Genomic DNA, 15,775 nt, shown 5'->3' with positions numbered 1-15,775 from the left:
TTGTGTCCTACTAGACTAGTTGGGCGGAGTCCAACCAATGTGTGCTTGGACTCCGCCCAACTACATTGTGGTCAACCAAAAAGCAAAGCTATAAAAACTTTATATACAGGAGCATGATGATTAACACACGAGTCATACAAACATAATGTTCATGAAATAAGTAAATCAGCATAAAAAAAGCTAGCATGTGGTTCACTTGAAGTTGAATGTTCTAAAAAAACAGTTTGATTGACTAGCTACTCTGTCCTCGGTAGCGGGGGTTCTGGTATTTCGCATTGGGGTCCACAAACAACGGATTATCTCCAGTCTGTAAGAAAACACATTCATTCTATAGTAATTTATTGGACAGAATTTAATCTATAGCTCTGACAGCCACAACAATGTATAGCTGGTCAACTCACTATAGGATACAAGCGTCACTATTATTACATAGACAAATTCCCTCACCCTTGCAGATTGATCTTCGACACTCTTCATCCACTGTCGATATTCCAAATACTCTCCCAAATACGTGCAGCATCGCCATAGCACCACGGCCAGTATCCCCACCACCACTATACCGAGGATGATGCCCACGAATATCGGCCAGATGAGGGGAGCGGGGTTACAGTCAGCTGACCCACCAAGGAGCACACTCAAAGCTGATTGGCCCATGTCCAGCACAACGAAGATGTCACTCTCGTCACCTTCAATGGCTTCACTGATACGATAGCGTACCTCACAGCTGCCCTCCCGTACAGAGCATACCTTGAGATCTGTACAGGGCAGTTAATTATCAAATTGTTACACGCTTAGCTATTGGGAGCATACTAAAATCTACCAAGATCTCCAGGGACTGTGTATTGTATGGAGGGGGGGGGGGGCAGAGACTTTATACTCACTGAAGAGTACTGATAAACCGTGAAAATTTGTATTTTTGATTGCATGCACATTATTTTAACTACCATGCACTGAATGTGATGACAGTGTAATGATTGAAGGTAGTAGATGATGTGCATGCAGTTGTAACATCGTCAACAAGACTGTCTGCTCACCACTAGCCATGAGGGTGGTGTCGTTGATTAAGGTGACCCTCCCCTCACACTCATCAGAGCACTCCACCCCCGGTAGCAGCGAGCACCGCACACACGGCGACACTCGGGAACAAGACGTACGACAACGCTACAACAGAAAGAAAATGTTGACACATTTATCGTTAGTTAGCTGTTAAATTTTGTTATGCTCTATAGCTACTGTTGATAGTGACTGTTCACATGAGCTGTCTTTGTAGTCACATGACCTCCACTCACCACACACTCTTCACAATACCGTCCGAATGTGAGCGAGTAGTCATTACAGATACACAGACCACACTGACACTCCCCCTCCCCAGAGCAAAGGTCGTCGCCAGGGATACCGGCCGGGTCCATGCAGGTGCTGTTGTCCAGGGTACACTCACACGCCCCTCCAGTGAACTGCTCGTTGCATTGACACACTGAGTTTATGCATTCACCGTGACCTGGGTGTTGGGACATAATCATTGTAAGTGCATGGTACAGTGCATGCACTAGGTGAGTAGGGTTGGCACAATGCTGTTCGTAACTTAATGGAACTCTAAGTTCCAGATACAGTTAGGAATATTATATATGCCTTCGCAATTATAGCAGCTCAACTAGGCTATGTAACTAGCTATGTAAGTACAGACTTGGTATTTTCCTCACCAGCGCAAGGTTTAAACTGTCCGCTGTCGTCCCTGGCGATGGGGCAGTTGAGTGGGTTGTACTGACAGTATGATCCTTGGAAGACAAGCTCTGATTCTTGACTGATCTGGTCACACACACACTCCCCACACTCACACTGACCCACTCCATTGCACACACTGCCAGTCATATCCAGGGGGTCACTACATGGGGGGGAATGAGTGCATATCGAGGGGGTTACTATATACACAGGGAAGGTATGGGGAATGGGTCCATATATATACCTACTACGTACACTCATCATCATGATAATTATGAAAGTGTTGCAACTGGAGCTCTGTGTAACTATAGTTATATACATGACTGTACTAATACTAACACTACCAATTCAATCTTCTATGGAGCTCCTCTACTGGGCCTGATAAACTTAGGGAGCCGAGGCCTATTATTAGTCTGATAAGAGAGGTGAGCATGCATAATAGGCAGACTTGTACAGACATGCAAGAGAGTAAGCTGTTACATTGCATGATCACATGACACTCACATGCATCCCAGCTCAGCTCCTCCCACTGGACACGTACACTGCACTCCACCACTGTAAGCAAGAACAAGTAGTGAACAAACGTACCTCACATGTACAATACAGCCACGTACACACACACATATCAAGTGTACGCACATGTTATCATCACAGATGCATGTTGAGCACTCAAATGTCCCCTCTCCATTACACATGGCACTGTCGGGCTCCTGCAATAGAACAATACAATCAAAAAACCTCAGGGCATCTGCTAAAATACAGCAGTACGTAAAATGCAATTAGCTACTTCATTATTATTTAGCAGCTGTTAAATAGAACATACCGGATCACCACAGCCACAGTCACAGGCTAGCGAGATATCAATGTCAACATTCCCAAATCCAATGAACTGAATCTGGGCTGAGATTGACTGGTTGCCAAAGATACGACAGGCCTCGGGAGCAGCTGATACTGTCACGCGATAGTCAACAGTGTTAGGGAAGACAATGCTCTCACACACGTCAGCTGTGTCCACACGCAATGCACCTAGGCCACTGTGTGTGTATGCATACATTGGTCAGTTCATACGTCCCTCAAGTTGATACACAATCATACTGTAAAGCGGGTAATCGTGAACATTTACACAAAAATAACCAATTAGACCCATTGAAAATTATGGCAACATCTGACAAAATGCATGCCTCTGTAATAGTGTGATGAAAAAATCCCCTCACTGCTAAAAAATCAGAATAAGCATGTAATCTTCATGAGCATATATTTAACTCACCAGTCATTGAGGGGTAGAACAGTAACGCTGAGCATGTCTGGGGGTAGCTCTGGGGTGGTCGAGAGGAGGGGGACCACCGTGCTCGCCAGGATCTGGGGGGAGGGGGGGTGAATGTATAGTTAGGTGTGTGTGAGAACGTTGAAGGCTTATGGCATTTAAGAGAATCACAAATCAGCAAAGGCAGGATATAATTATACGTAATGTGAATAGCTACATGTACGTCTGCACTAAGATATGAGTGATGTACCCTGTACTGGTCCTCCACTAGAGTAATAATATCCGAGGCATCAGCTGCAAGAGTTCCGACAGACGCTGACCTGATGGCAGCTGCTAGACCATCGTACACGGACCGAACCTGCATTGAAGTGTTTTTTAGTACTGAATGCCTCCCTAGCTGTCATGACATCCAGTGCATGTGGTTTATACGTACCTGTAACAAATACGTATACATGTAGCTAGTAGCCATATATACAACACGTGTCGGCCGGCCTATACACTCAAAATTGCACTGCCACACTAACAATGTATGTAAGATTACATGTACTATACGCAAACAAATGTAACATGTCCAAATGTATGTAATATCAAACATTACTATAATTGGGTTTCGAATGCAACGTTCTTTCGATTGCAAATTGCAAATTTTCGATAATCAAAAGAAATTAACACAAGGGATGAGCATGCGCATGCAATATTCCATAAATGCAATCAGGCTTGTACAGTGTGTCATTCGCAATCGATTAACCTCACATTAGAAACCTGATATACGGTATACTGTTAACACAGTACAAGGTACCTGGGAAGGTACTGCAAAGATTGGAGTGATCCTGTTATCATTGAGGACATCAGAGATGAACGCTGATGAAGGGTAGTCATAGAGACGAGCATCTTCATACTCTCCAGTAGAGGAGAGTCGACACTGAGCATCCGGTTGAGCGACCAAGCCTCCTAACTGTATATGGGAGAGAGGGTGGTCTCATTCATATGCTCAGGAAATAGAAAAGTGGTTGTGCAAGTAAATTTGTAATTAATAGCTACTGGAGAAAGAACTATCGTTGTATGTTTTACCTTTCCATCCAAGGCGTAATGATAGTCTCCATCGGTTATCGCCAGTACAATACGTCTGGACTGACCCTTGACCCTCCATCCAACTTCACTCTGAAATTCAATTAATGTATTAAATTCGCTGTAGTGGTACATACAGCGTACAACTATATAATTATACAGCAATGTTTTGCAGAAGAGCATAGAGCAAATAAGCTATGAAATTTGCATCAAAAGATTTAATGCTCTGTCCTATCAAGGGCATACGCCCTTGGTCCTATGTATTAGCCTATATCCCTTCTTACCTCGCAGACGGCTACTTGTAGTAGAGCATCCAGGAGAGACTCCGGGTGATCGGGGCTGGCAGAGAGGAGGGCGTTGTCTAGCTGCTCCTGAAGGAGTGTGGCATTGTCGGTGAGGTCTAGACGATGTCTGAAGGCATAGACCGGGTCACACTGTTCTGCAGTGATGCGGCGAACCTCTGCATCCTCAGCACAGGGGAATTCAGTGCTGTGTGTGTGTGCGTGTGTGTGTGTGTGTGTGTGTGTGGTGTGTGTGGGGGGTGTGGGGTGTGTGTGTGTGTGTGTGTGTGTGTGTGTGGGTGTGTGTGTGTGTGTGTGTGTGTGTGTGTGTGTGTGTGTGCGTGTAGGGTGTGTGGGTGTGTGCAAAGTTGTTCACCCTGTACCGCATTCATAGGAAAGGGAAAGGAACGTATGAAATGCAACAAAACGAATGAGGCTATTATATCTATGTTGTAACTATGCATTGGGGAGTGTACTATCTTGATCAGTGCATTGTTAGTCTCACTTGATAGTATCTGCAAATGGAGCAACAGTTTTGTCAATGAACGATCCAAAACCAATCCTGAAGTCACTGCTCAGCACCTTCATCCTCGCAACTGAATAATAGAGAAAGAGTGTACTTCTTGATAAAAATGTCTCAGCATCAATCATCAATCATGCAATTCCACTCCTAGCTAATTCTACTCTTGATTCTACTGCTAGTTTCTACTCCTATGCATGATTACTGTATCAATATCAGCAAGAGTTCATTAGGACTCTTGATATATCAGCTCTATAATATTATAAGGACCAAAATAATGTCCCCCCCAAAAATGATGCGCACTTAAAAAATGGATTTTAATTATCACAGCAACAGAAGATCAAATCCCTTCAATCTCTCACTTACCCAGGTCGCCTGCAAATTGTCGTATGGACCTGAGGTCCTCCTGCATGGTGAGAGTGAGGTCCATGAGCAGGTACATGTCCACTGCCGAGGACTCAGCAGGACTTATCTCAATATCAAACTCACTCGGTTGGCCTATAATTAGAGAGAGAAATTGAACAAAGTACCCGTAGTTGCACTGCATGTATAATTATATAGAACAACACTAAGCCATACACTGAGAGAATGCAAGAAAATGGACTAAATGTGCTTATAATCATGCAAATGTAACTTCATCTATGCAGGCTGAACTCGATCAAGAATATTGTTTTTCCCTCCGCCCAGACCATTAAGGTACTGTACCTGGTCTGACTTACCTGGTCTGACTTCCACTTGTGCAGACAATACTGACAGGGTAGAAACAATCTCACCAGGTACCTGCAGAGTGGAGAGTCACAGACTTATAATTATACATCACACACATTCCACTTGACATAGCAAAAAATTATACTGGTAGTAATAGATCCCTTGACTTACATCCCATTATGTTTCTACTATAATTTTACATTCCACTTGACAAGCAATAAGTTATACCAGTAAAACTAACAATGAGGTAATTAAATGAACCGTAGGTATAGGTGACATCAAAAACTGGCAGTGTGCATACAATAATAATGTATATACAGCTGTGGCCATCAATACACTACTCACACTAGTGACAGAGTTGCTCTGAGGGTTGATGATAGTCTGACAGCCGAGAGCGACCAGCTCCTCCTCAGTCTGACAGAGAGGGGCCGGTGACAAACTGGTCGAGGTGTTGGCAAAACTGAGGAACACATTCTGTGTGTGTGTGTGTGTGCGGTAGAGATGTCAGTAATAGTGACAGTAGATCCCTATATAAAATAATAATATTCATATAGTACATTTGATGCCTGTTGTGGGTGGAAACACTATACCGTAACCTTAAGCCTATAGATGTTGCTAAAAAAATTGCACTCCCTGAGATCTCTTAGTAATGTATGCTCATACATGCAGTATAATTCTTACGGACTCACTGGGTCATTGCACCAAGCACAGCCTGGATTGAGAGTGATGCAGTCTCTACAGCGAGTGTACGTTAAACAATCTGAGCATGTGCGGAATGAAACACCAATGTCATGCCAATATACACACTGTGCATAACTTAACATTAGCCACAGACACCCACTGAAATTGTTGCTTGACTACAGTGCTGCATGAAAGGCATCTTAACCATATTAATGCCAGCTAGAAATATTGGCCAAAGATCAATCTAGTTCTTACAATAATTGGCCCCTTTTGAAGACGGCCCTCGTACTAATTTTATACATGCACAATATGCCACAACAAATTATATGTACTTGCAAACGTATAATTATATCTTACACAAGTGTTTTGGCATGCTCAACAATTAATAGTGCAAAATTGCTCAATTAGAATGTAATACGAGATGAAAACAATTATTTGGTTATGTGGATTCTTGGCTGCCAGTGGTGAGGCTGAGTCACCAGGCCGACCAGGGATGACCACTAGACTTAACAGTTGTGTGGTAGCACTGAGGTGTCGGTATTGGGAGGCCAAAACAAAGTCAGGAAATTGTACGAGCTCTTATATGGTTAACCACAATTGGAACAAGAAATTCGATACGGGTCACTTAATTGAGCTGATGTGTTCAATGCCACTGCATAGTATGTGTGCAGAATCACTATAAAATTAATGCAAAAAAAATTGGAAGAAGCAAGTATAGAACCGAGGCTATATGCTTTGCAGAGGAGGATTAATAAAGGAGGGGAATAGCATACCTCTCCTTGTTAAAACTAGGCTATGACTATGCCAAAGTAAATAGTCAGAACCCAATTATGAAGATCAAGTGGATCTAGAGGAGACCCCTCCTCGCTCTTAACTAAGTCCACCCTGCATTTGTTGCAACTCACCTTGTGCACTTGCATAGTGTGTCCCGGTCAACAGCAGTAGCCCTATCAACAGAAGGTGGAGACGTGTTGCCATAGTTCTGGTAGAATTCCTGCATAAAATAGAGCTCAAGTTAATGCCTAGGCTGCTATATATTGCAAATGTCACACATGCACAATAGAGGTATTATTTCTATTGCAGAATGCAAGGCAACAGTATGCGTTACAATGTGCGTGTGTTTCAAAGCACCTTGTACCATTGCTTGGTAACATGCACATTCCAATTGTCTTCCTTGGTCTCTCTACAGCAAGCTAGCTAGCTAGGGTGTGCCATGCATGCATAATTACAATGGCTGGTATACAGTGAACATGTAACAGTTAACACATGCAGAATTTGGTTGGCTGGGAGATTACAATAATGGAGCTATTATTTTGAGTAGACGTAGAATTTATCCAGAAAACACCTATTTTTGCTTGCTGGATACGTAGGAGAATGGACACTGTACATCATTCAAATCTAGCGCAATGCTGGATTGCAGCTAGCTAAACTGCAGTGCTTTTGTGCTTTTGTACATTGTTGCAGATGTATTGACAATGATAATTATAGATCTAGACAATGAACAAGTATTACTTACCAAGTCTTGGTTGAGTCCTAGGAGCTTCTAATAAAGTGTTCTTGAGTTTCTTTACAGGACACTCTTTTGACCATGTGTGCTCTGTAAATTGCTTGCAACAAGTTTACCACAAACCACAGTTGATGATATTCATGCTAATCCCAGATAAGGGATTTCCCCTGTTTTCAAGTGGGTGTGTGACATCATCATTCAAAAACTTTTCAAAAAGAAGCACATCGTAGGCGTGCAAGTGAAATTCCCATGGACAACTGTCTGACTCCACTGTGCAGATTCAAAGCTCTACAGGCTTTCAAATAAGAGGTGAGAGAAGTCAGATCTCTAGCTTTTATGTACCGCAGCTAGCAAGATATAGGCCATCATATGAACTGTGGAGTCATATGAAACTGATGCTGCTACCAAGCATTTGAGCATAGCCTTTTCGAATTGAGTATTCAAATTTCTTATTTCAAAACTTGCATTCCAAGCTTACACTACTTGTGTATTTGCACTAGGATCTGTGGTTAGACTGACTAAGAAGAGTCGTCATGTGTACCAATCCGTTCTCGAGTCAGGAGAGGCAACACTTCCCTGAGTTCAGCCCCATGTTCAATAAGACACCGTCAAGCTGTGAGGTGAGTGTACTCAGTGCATAAATAGAAGGACAGTAATGTGTAGTGTAGCACTATTCAGTCTGGAAGTAGAAACAAGGGGTATCATACATGTAGGTGATTTTTCTCGGAATGAACTTAATTGATAGCTAACTTTGATTGCCCATATTTTTTGTTTCTGTAGAAGAACAACACTTTCCGCTGGTCCATTGACAACATTGCTCGACTGGTGAGTAGCACAACACATTAACTACAGAGCACACATGATGATGATGTGTTTTTACAATCCTCATAGAAACCTACTGAGATTGCCACTGACCCAGCTACTCTGGTCAAGACAAATGGACACAGGTAACCAAGTGCAGTACGTGGTTACCTTATCACATACATACATACCACTGATGACGGATAGTCTATCCCTACTGATCTACTCTACCCCACACACACACACACACTCCCCCTCCCACCACACACACACACACACTCCCTCTCCCACCCCACACACACACACTTCCCCTCCCACCACACACACACACACTCCCCCTCCCACCATACGATACTATACATGTACATTGACAACCCCCCTACCCATTACACAGCCCCCGTGATGACTATGATGCTCAGAGAGCCGTGGACACGTTTTTCTCTCAGAAGATCATCCTCCCCTCTCCCTGGCCAGTGTCTCGCCACCAAGCCAAGCAGACCTACCCTCCAGGGGACTCCTCTTCACCTGGCCTGACCAGACCCTCCAGTCAGAAGAAGGTCACCTTCTCACCTCACCCTCCAGCCACTGCATGTGAGTGATGAGATCTGGTTCCACATTTACACAATCATGTATGCAGCTGTAATAGTAGACTCTCACTTTTGTCTGTAACAGTCCTGGTACAATGTTGCATATATTTTCCATAAATACATGTAGTTTACTTATCCACTAAGCTGTGCTCCATTTTGACAGCCTTAGTACGAAGAGTGGCCGATCACATGTACTGTTGTGTGTGTGTGTGTGTGTGTGTGTGCAGTATACTGTACATGTACACAGCATATATTGAACCTCCCCGACTGGCTCACTAAGCATGCTCCACCCCACCCCCTCTAGTTATCAGAGTGGAGAGTTTGGTTGAGTCTGACATGAGGGACTCTGGAACTGTAGACGGTGAGTCAACTGTACTTTTAAAATTGCCGCTTTCAATTAGTTCTCTTCTGAATATTGAGTGCACTGTTTGTTAACTTGAGTGCCCATTCTGCACATGCACATGTAACGTAAGCATGACCTATGCCGTGACTCTTAAGGCCACCATACACCTTTCAAGCAATTTGTTGCCTACAATGGTTGTAGGTAACAAATTGCCTGAAAGTTGCCTGGTGTTTGGTGGCCTTAAGGGATCTCTGTCATACCGCATGTACTGTATTACGATGTTACTGCCCCTCCACACAGCTGGTACGCAGACAATGCTGACTTTCCCGATTACATTTGACCTTGAGAAGCTAGTGATGGCAGCGTACCATGGTAAAGCCACACCCACTGAGTGTCTGGAGGAGGGGGAAGGAAGGGACGTGGGAAACTGCTCATTGAGGAGGAAGCTCTTTGGACAGCCAGAGAGACAGGTGTGTGTGTGTGTTTGAGAATGGTGTGTGCCTGTGTGTGTGTGTTTTTGAGAATGGTGTGTGTGTGTGTGTGCGTGTGTGCATGTGTGCGTGTGTGCATGTGTGCGTGTGTGCATGTGTGCATGTGTGCATGTGTGCGTGTGTGCATGTGTGCGTGCGTGCGTGCGTGTGCATGTGTGTGTGTGTGTGTGTGTGTGTGTGTGTGTGTGTGTGTGTGCGTGCGTGCGTGCGTGTGCATGTGCGTGCGTGGAGGGGGGGGGGGGGGGGGCAGATGATACATGTACATGTACAATCAGTGTAACAGTTTGACCTGTATTTATGACATGACTGCATGCATGTGTATGTAGGTCAGCTACATGTAAGAGTCGAATCTTTGTGTACAGTACATGTATATGCATGGTAGTCTAGGACCGAACATGTGATACCAATATGTAACATGCTCACATGAGTTATTTTTGGAGCAGGACTCGACCAGCCCTACACCAGAGCAGGAGAACATGCAGCTATCAGAGATATCACTGTGGACACCTAACATTTCAGAAAGGTAAGTAATTTTAGGCACATGTAAATATGTAATAATATTTTTCTATTTAGTTCCAATGACTCCCCGTTCATTTACATTACGGAGGCAACTGATGGAGGCGGCAACAAAGATGAACACAACCCAGCCTTCTCGTCACTCGTGTTGAAATCGCCTAGCGGAGATTTGCCAGACTTTTCCCCGATCTGTGACCAGACCTCGTCTTGTGGAGCTGTGAGACAGCTGCCTGTGTTCTCTCCCATTGGCACTGTGCCCGTCACTCCAAACAACAAGGCAAGTGCAGTATTGTATACATCTACACCGTTTCCACAACGATTCATACTATACATGTATGCATAAAAGTTCTCTTAGGATTAGACATGTAAATGAATGCACGCTACGTGTAGAAGATATTGCTTTGTGGTATCGATCCAAAAACGACCTTTACCTACTGTATAAATGAGTATAGAGTCCTGTAAATTATAATTTTTAGCTGTTACTTTGATGATGTTTACCTACTCCTTGCTCTGTGTGTATTGCAGGGTGCATTGCTGACACACGATCACAGTCCTCTCACTACAACTGTGTCCCCAATTGGAGTGCTCCCCAATTGTCCTTTGACCTGTAGGACTACGCCCACAGCGAGGGTGAAGGAGAGTGACCGAGGCTCCGCCTGTACATCCACCCCCAACACTGCAGGTGCCCCTCCCTCCCTAGTGTGTTTAGGGTAGTGCTTCTTATATTAATTATTTTATGCCAGCTAGCATAATGTATACATGTACATGCGTGTGCGATTGCAAAGTTTTTTTGAGGATCACACACGTTTGATTTAACTATTAGCCAGAAATTGCCTGAGCAGGCAATAATTATTGTTACGATTGTTTAGCCTCAGGCATTGTGCACATGGATGCACTACATGTACATTTCCTGCACATCTGTTCACTTATAATCATAATTATGCTAAACTGTATTTTCTCCTCCCTTGCAGTAACAAAGCGCCAGCTGATAGCCTCTCCCTTTGCCAGCCCTGTACTGAAACATCCGTGTACCTCTCGCTCCGATATTGACCCCGAGCCCCTGTCACATGACAACTATCACGCTGTAATCACTGGCGAACCAATCAGAACTGAGGAGCCTTCATCCGATCATGATTCATCACAAGAACTAGCAGAACCATTATCTCTCGATGATCTTCGAACTGAAACATTTGATTTGACAAACATTACGTCGACTTCATGTACCGGCTTCTTCACCAATCTTGGTCTCGATGATAACAGCCAAGCTGCTATGGAAACCCAAAGCCACACCCACACTCATAGGAGTAATTCGCCGATGCAACCCTGGGCCCCACACCACCCCAAGGCACACTCCACTATGGTCAATTCCCAAATCAAATTCAACGATCCAACTACTTCCAATGCCAGTGAACAGCCACAAGGAATCTCTCTAATACCCACCGTGTCTCGTTCCAATACCATAGGTGTTGATTCCGGTGTGACTGCTCCTATGTCTCATTCCAGTACTATGGGTGTTGATTCCGGTGTTGCTGGCTCTGTGGAATACAATCCAAGCATGAACTTATCGAACAGCAAGCTGTTGGGTCACAGTGAATTAGTTTCATTTTCAGATGGTAGCAGGAAAACAGAATCTATTGTCATGGCAAGTGTTGATAAAAATGGCGGATTAGACACCTTCAAAACTCCTACGCACGAACTAGGTACAATACGAGAACCTAACATCAATTCAAACATCAGAACAGCCTCTGATATCGTGGACAGTGGGCTGGTGTTTTCACCCGGTACACCACTTGGTGTGGATAGTTGGTCAAGAGGGGGAATGGTTCCCACTCCTCGTTCATACCACACCCCCTTCGCTGCATTGAGAGGGGCGCAAAACCACCTCACATCGCAATCTGTACTTCCTTCACGTCTACAAGTGCCGTCAGCCTCTTCTTCATCTTTGTTGCCTCTCATGAATCACTCACCCGGATGCTACACTCTACAGTCACCTGGTACCAGGTATAACAAAACGCCGAGGGGGCCCTCTCCGATTGGTCAGTTACTGCACAAGACTCCACCCAGTAGGTACACCAAGTTTGGGGGCATGGCTCCGTCTCATGTGACCTCTTCAAGTGTTCTACCTGACGAAGTATTGAGGAAGAAAAAAGCTCTGAAAGCTCGTCTCCAGTTTAGCTGTAAGTACATGTATACAATCAAGGGCGTATGAGAGAAGAGGGCATGCAACTCACTATTAGTCCAACGTGCGAGCAAAAACTTTATTCGATCACTATCTGCTACATGTACTTTACACAAAATCAGACATGCCTACAATCTATTACCGTACTTAATTCCACCTCCCACTTACAGTTTTTGCTCGCAAGCTGTTGCATGCCCTCTTCTCTCATACGCCCTTGATACAATATACAATGTATACTTCACGTCGTTACAGTGTATACATGCGTGTACAATGTGTGTGCATGTCACAGTTTGTGCTGATTCAGAGTGTTTGGCACACGCATGCATCTATGACAATGGAGGAGTTCAGTGCAAAAGCTTATTCATGGCACACCTACATACACAGTACATGTAATTATAATCAAATTTGTCTCATTAAAAACAATGTTTGGAAATCCCTGCATATATAGTAGCTTTGTTTAATGTTGGACTGTTTCCAAACCTCATACACTTCAATCAGTTGTTATTCTACTCTTACAGCTGGCTCCATCTGTCAGAAAGACCCACTCAAGGACATTACCTCTATGCAAACAAGGTAAAGCTAACACACACACACACACACACACACACACACACACACTACCGTGAATAATTGCCTTAATTATATACTGTACAATGTAATTCCATTTTCAGTTTGTGGGTGCATGTGTACATGTAGCTATATGTATTCTTATAGTGCTGTGCTTGCTTGTCTAAGTCATTGTACTGCACTGAACACTACAGGAATTTTTATGTACACATAATTTTATTGGTCCATAGATTTGTTTATCATTGCTAGGTGACTGTACTTGGTGGATGTTATGTAGGTCATAATGCACTGTGCACTACAGGACACTATGTACTAAGATAATTGTACGTGGTCCATAGATATTTGTTTATCTATGCCATAGTGGTACACTTTAGTATATTATTATAGTAACAGCTAACTGGATCATACTAATTACTACAAGAGGTTTTGGCATTTGCTGTCAACACTCTAAACAATGCATATACAATCTGGTTCACCACTCATTCCCCTTCCTCCTACAGGGTCCCTAACAGACCAGGGGGCGTGCCTCGGACCAGAACCCCCCCGACCAATAAGAACTACTCTCCATTCTCACACACTCTCATCTCTCCCATACGATCCTCGTTCCTAAGCAACATGACGTCGACCACTCCCAAATCACCGCTGCATCGATACAGTCCACTTCACAAGGAGAATATTGAAATCCCTTGGAGAACGCGTACTTAATCAGACATGTACACATAATTATAATAATATTAATATCTGCTATGTAGCAACTGCATGCCTCAGGCTCTTTGTGTACACATTCTTCTGTTGTTTTTATCATGTATTGCCAGGTGTACGTATTAATTTTCTCACGACCACTTTATGCTTGTTTAAATTTTTAAAACTGACTCTTTATTTGTTGTAAACTGTTGTGGTTTTGATCAATAGTCAACACTTCATGATCAATAAGTGCCATCAACAATAATCATTACAAATGATTTGGTTTATATGTACAAGCAGCGTTGAAATTGTCTTCGATGAGTAAAAAAATCACATGATCATACGATACATAAGGTGTGCAGTGTACATAGTCAGAAACTTGTGGTATAAAAGAATACAATGAAAACCATACACAGAAACTTAATAAGGGAGTATAAATATGTACAATCATTGCTAGAGAATGACTGTGTTGGTTGTGATGTTATAATTATAATACATCAACTCGGAGAATCACTTCCCACTTTTGATTTAAGTAGTTCTACCCAATTTTGACAGTCCTCGGCATTGTTGGCATAAAGGAAGTAAGTTCTCCTTGAAAATGTGATACTAAAACAAAAATCCTTTTGTTTCGAGTCATCATACTCCACCATTGATGCTTTAAAGAGATCTAAAGAGTCGATGGGTCTAGAGGATTGCTTTGTCTTGTAGTAGCTCAAGATATTGTTTCGTAACACAAACCATCTCACTCGCCATGTTCTAGGAAACTTCCCTTGCTTTGTGAGGTAACCCTCTTTCGCTGATATTGCTCTTCCTTTCATAACGTCTTGGTATTTACGGCTAGTGGCTACACTCTCGTTCAATGACTCGCTGTCCGAGTCGGAGCTGGAATCCATCATGTTAGTCACTGCATGATGAACAACATCGGTGTACATATGAGACTCGTCCACAAATCTCATGTACGGGAACTTCAAAACAACAGTGACTCCCGAATCTCCTCCAATCACCGGTTTTTCTAACTCGATGTGTTTTCGAAGTCCATTGACATCTTTAAAAGTACTGTTGCCGAACCGGTATCCATGACCACCAGGAATTATCATTACCTTGATGTGCTGTACTGAACAAGATAGCTTCACACATAGGACATAAGAGTTGTCTGAATCGTGGTTGCTTGAGGGCCGTAGAAGGTAGGAGCCCTCAGGGGCATTGTCAATGAGCATACAGTCTGCTGTGTGTCGACTGAGATTAGGGTGGTACCACTTCAAGGTCATCATGGGATCTCGAGAAAACTGATCTTCAGGAGAATGGGCCTCTTTGCTTGGTGTAGGGCTGGGTATAAAACTAGCCATTGTGAGCTCCAGCTAGCTACCGGTAGCTAACTATCTCTAGCTAGCTAGCTCTAGCTAGCTCACAAGTACTGTGCAAGTGTTGCAGCTACAAGCCCCACCCTGCTTTCCTATTGTGGTAAGTACAGTAGCCCCACCCCCTTAGCCGTCACATTGATGATGACTCATTACTCATCAGTTTAAGTCTAAGATGGCTGCCAGTTTTTCTGGTTGCTGTCTCTGACGATAGCACTTCACTGAGCCAATTTCTTGGCTATGATGTGACTTTTTATTTTTATAGAACTAGGAATGTAGATAATAGTAAATTTAAGGCAATTTTTAGCTTTATAATTTTAGGGGCTGAATGATTTGTCCATTTTCCTGATCTGATCATGCCTGTTTGGTGTGCCGAGATGACAAGGAAGAACTTGAAAGCTCATATTTATGTTCTAGTTTATTTTATGTTCTTTTTTATAATTATTTAGTTTTAAATTTAATAATAATTTGTTTGCCCATGATGACAACATTGCGCAACTG

At 43.3% G+C, this 15,775-nt stretch overlaps 3 protein-coding genes across 4 annotated transcripts; 1 reads left to right on the top strand and 2 right to left on the bottom strand.

Annotated features, from left to right (window-relative positions):
- Positions 1 to 82: 82 nt before the first annotated feature.
- Positions 83 to 7,890, bottom strand: LOC135334566 (integrin beta-1-like). Of its 2 annotated transcripts, XM_064529789.1 has the most exons (20): positions 7,758 to 7,890; positions 7,147 to 7,235; positions 6,250 to 6,320; positions 5,906 to 6,034; positions 5,572 to 5,632; positions 5,219 to 5,350; positions 4,838 to 4,928; positions 4,336 to 4,540; positions 4,055 to 4,144; positions 3,783 to 3,938; positions 3,234 to 3,341; positions 2,987 to 3,078; positions 2,543 to 2,753; positions 2,359 to 2,429; positions 2,224 to 2,274; positions 1,701 to 1,882; positions 1,290 to 1,498; positions 1,035 to 1,161; positions 448 to 755; positions 83 to 307 (listed from the first exon to the last, which is right to left on the bottom strand). In XM_064529789.1, exons 2-20 carry the CDS (start codon positions 7,217 to 7,219, stop codon positions 233 to 235), a joined length of 2,442 nt encoding a protein of 813 aa, XP_064385859.1. In that variant the 5' UTR covers positions 7,220 to 7,235; positions 7,758 to 7,890; the 3' UTR covers positions 83 to 232. The 2 variants fall into 2 exon arrangements, with proteins under 2 accessions (XP_064385859.1, XP_064385860.1); XM_064529790.1 differs by lacking the exons at positions 5,572 to 5,632; positions 5,906 to 6,034; positions 6,250 to 6,320; positions 7,147 to 7,235; positions 7,758 to 7,890 and adding an exon at positions 5,558 to 5,565.
- Positions 7,891 to 7,958: 68 nt separating this feature from the next.
- On the top strand, positions 7,959 to 14,079 carry LOC135334563 (mucin-2-like). The gene is made up of 13 exons (XM_064529785.1): positions 7,959 to 8,057; positions 8,249 to 8,368; positions 8,529 to 8,573; positions 8,640 to 8,695; positions 8,944 to 9,140; positions 9,441 to 9,497; positions 9,780 to 9,949; positions 10,414 to 10,493; positions 10,544 to 10,763; positions 11,012 to 11,168; positions 11,458 to 12,663; positions 13,184 to 13,238; positions 13,733 to 14,079. Exons 2-13 carry the CDS (start codon positions 8,282 to 8,284, stop codon positions 13,935 to 13,937), a joined length of 2,535 nt encoding a protein of 844 aa, XP_064385855.1. The 5' UTR covers positions 7,959 to 8,057; positions 8,249 to 8,281; the 3' UTR covers positions 13,938 to 14,079.
- A 155-nt stretch (positions 14,080 to 14,234) lies between these two features.
- On the bottom strand, positions 14,235 to 15,371 carry LOC135334586 (dual adapter for phosphotyrosine and 3-phosphotyrosine and 3-phosphoinositide-like). The gene has a single exon (XM_064529827.1). The coding sequence runs from the start codon at positions 15,260 to 15,262 to the stop codon at positions 14,414 to 14,416; it is 849 nt and encodes a 282-aa protein (XP_064385897.1). The 5' UTR covers positions 15,263 to 15,371; the 3' UTR covers positions 14,235 to 14,413.
- Positions 15,372 to 15,775: the final 404 nt, after the last annotated feature.

The sequence above is a fragment of the Halichondria panicea genome, chromosome 4 (assembly GCF_963675165.1).
Source record: "Halichondria panicea chromosome 4, odHalPani1.1, whole genome shotgun sequence".
Classification (NCBI taxonomy): Eukaryota; Metazoa; Porifera; class Demospongiae; order Suberitida; family Halichondriidae; genus Halichondria; species Halichondria panicea.
The sequence above is the reverse complement of the archived record's forward strand: the minus strand, read 5'-3'. Positions and strand labels throughout refer to the sequence as shown.

Excerpts from the sequence above, each read along its gene's own strand:
- LOC135334566 (XM_064529789.1), bottom strand. The coding sequence starts at position 7,219 with ATGGCAACACGTCTCCACCTTCTGTTGATAGGGCTACTGCTGTTGACC. Across the intron at positions 6,321-7,146 it reads ACACTATGCAAGTGCACAAG|ATTGTTTAACGTACACTCGC; the intron begins GTGAGTTGCAAC and ends GCACATGCTCAG. Across the intron at positions 3,939-4,054 it reads ATTACGCCTTGGATGGAAAG|TTAGGAGGCTTGGTCGCTCA; the intron begins GTAAAACATACA and ends TCCCATATACAG.
- LOC135334563 (XM_064529785.1), top strand. The coding sequence starts at position 8,282 with ATGTGTACCAATCCGTTCTCGAGTCAGGAGAGGCAACACTTCCCTGAG. Across the intron at positions 9,141-9,440 it reads TCACCCTCCAGCCACTGCAT|TTATCAGAGTGGAGAGTTTG; the intron begins GTGAGTGATGAG and ends CACCCCCTCTAG. Across the intron at positions 13,239-13,732 it reads ATTACCTCTATGCAAACAAG|GGTCCCTAACAGACCAGGGG; the intron begins GTAAAGCTAACA and ends TTCCTCCTACAG.
- LOC135334586 (XM_064529827.1), bottom strand. The coding sequence starts at position 15,262 with ATGGCTAGTTTTATACCCAGCCCTACACCAAGCAAAGAGGCCCATTCT.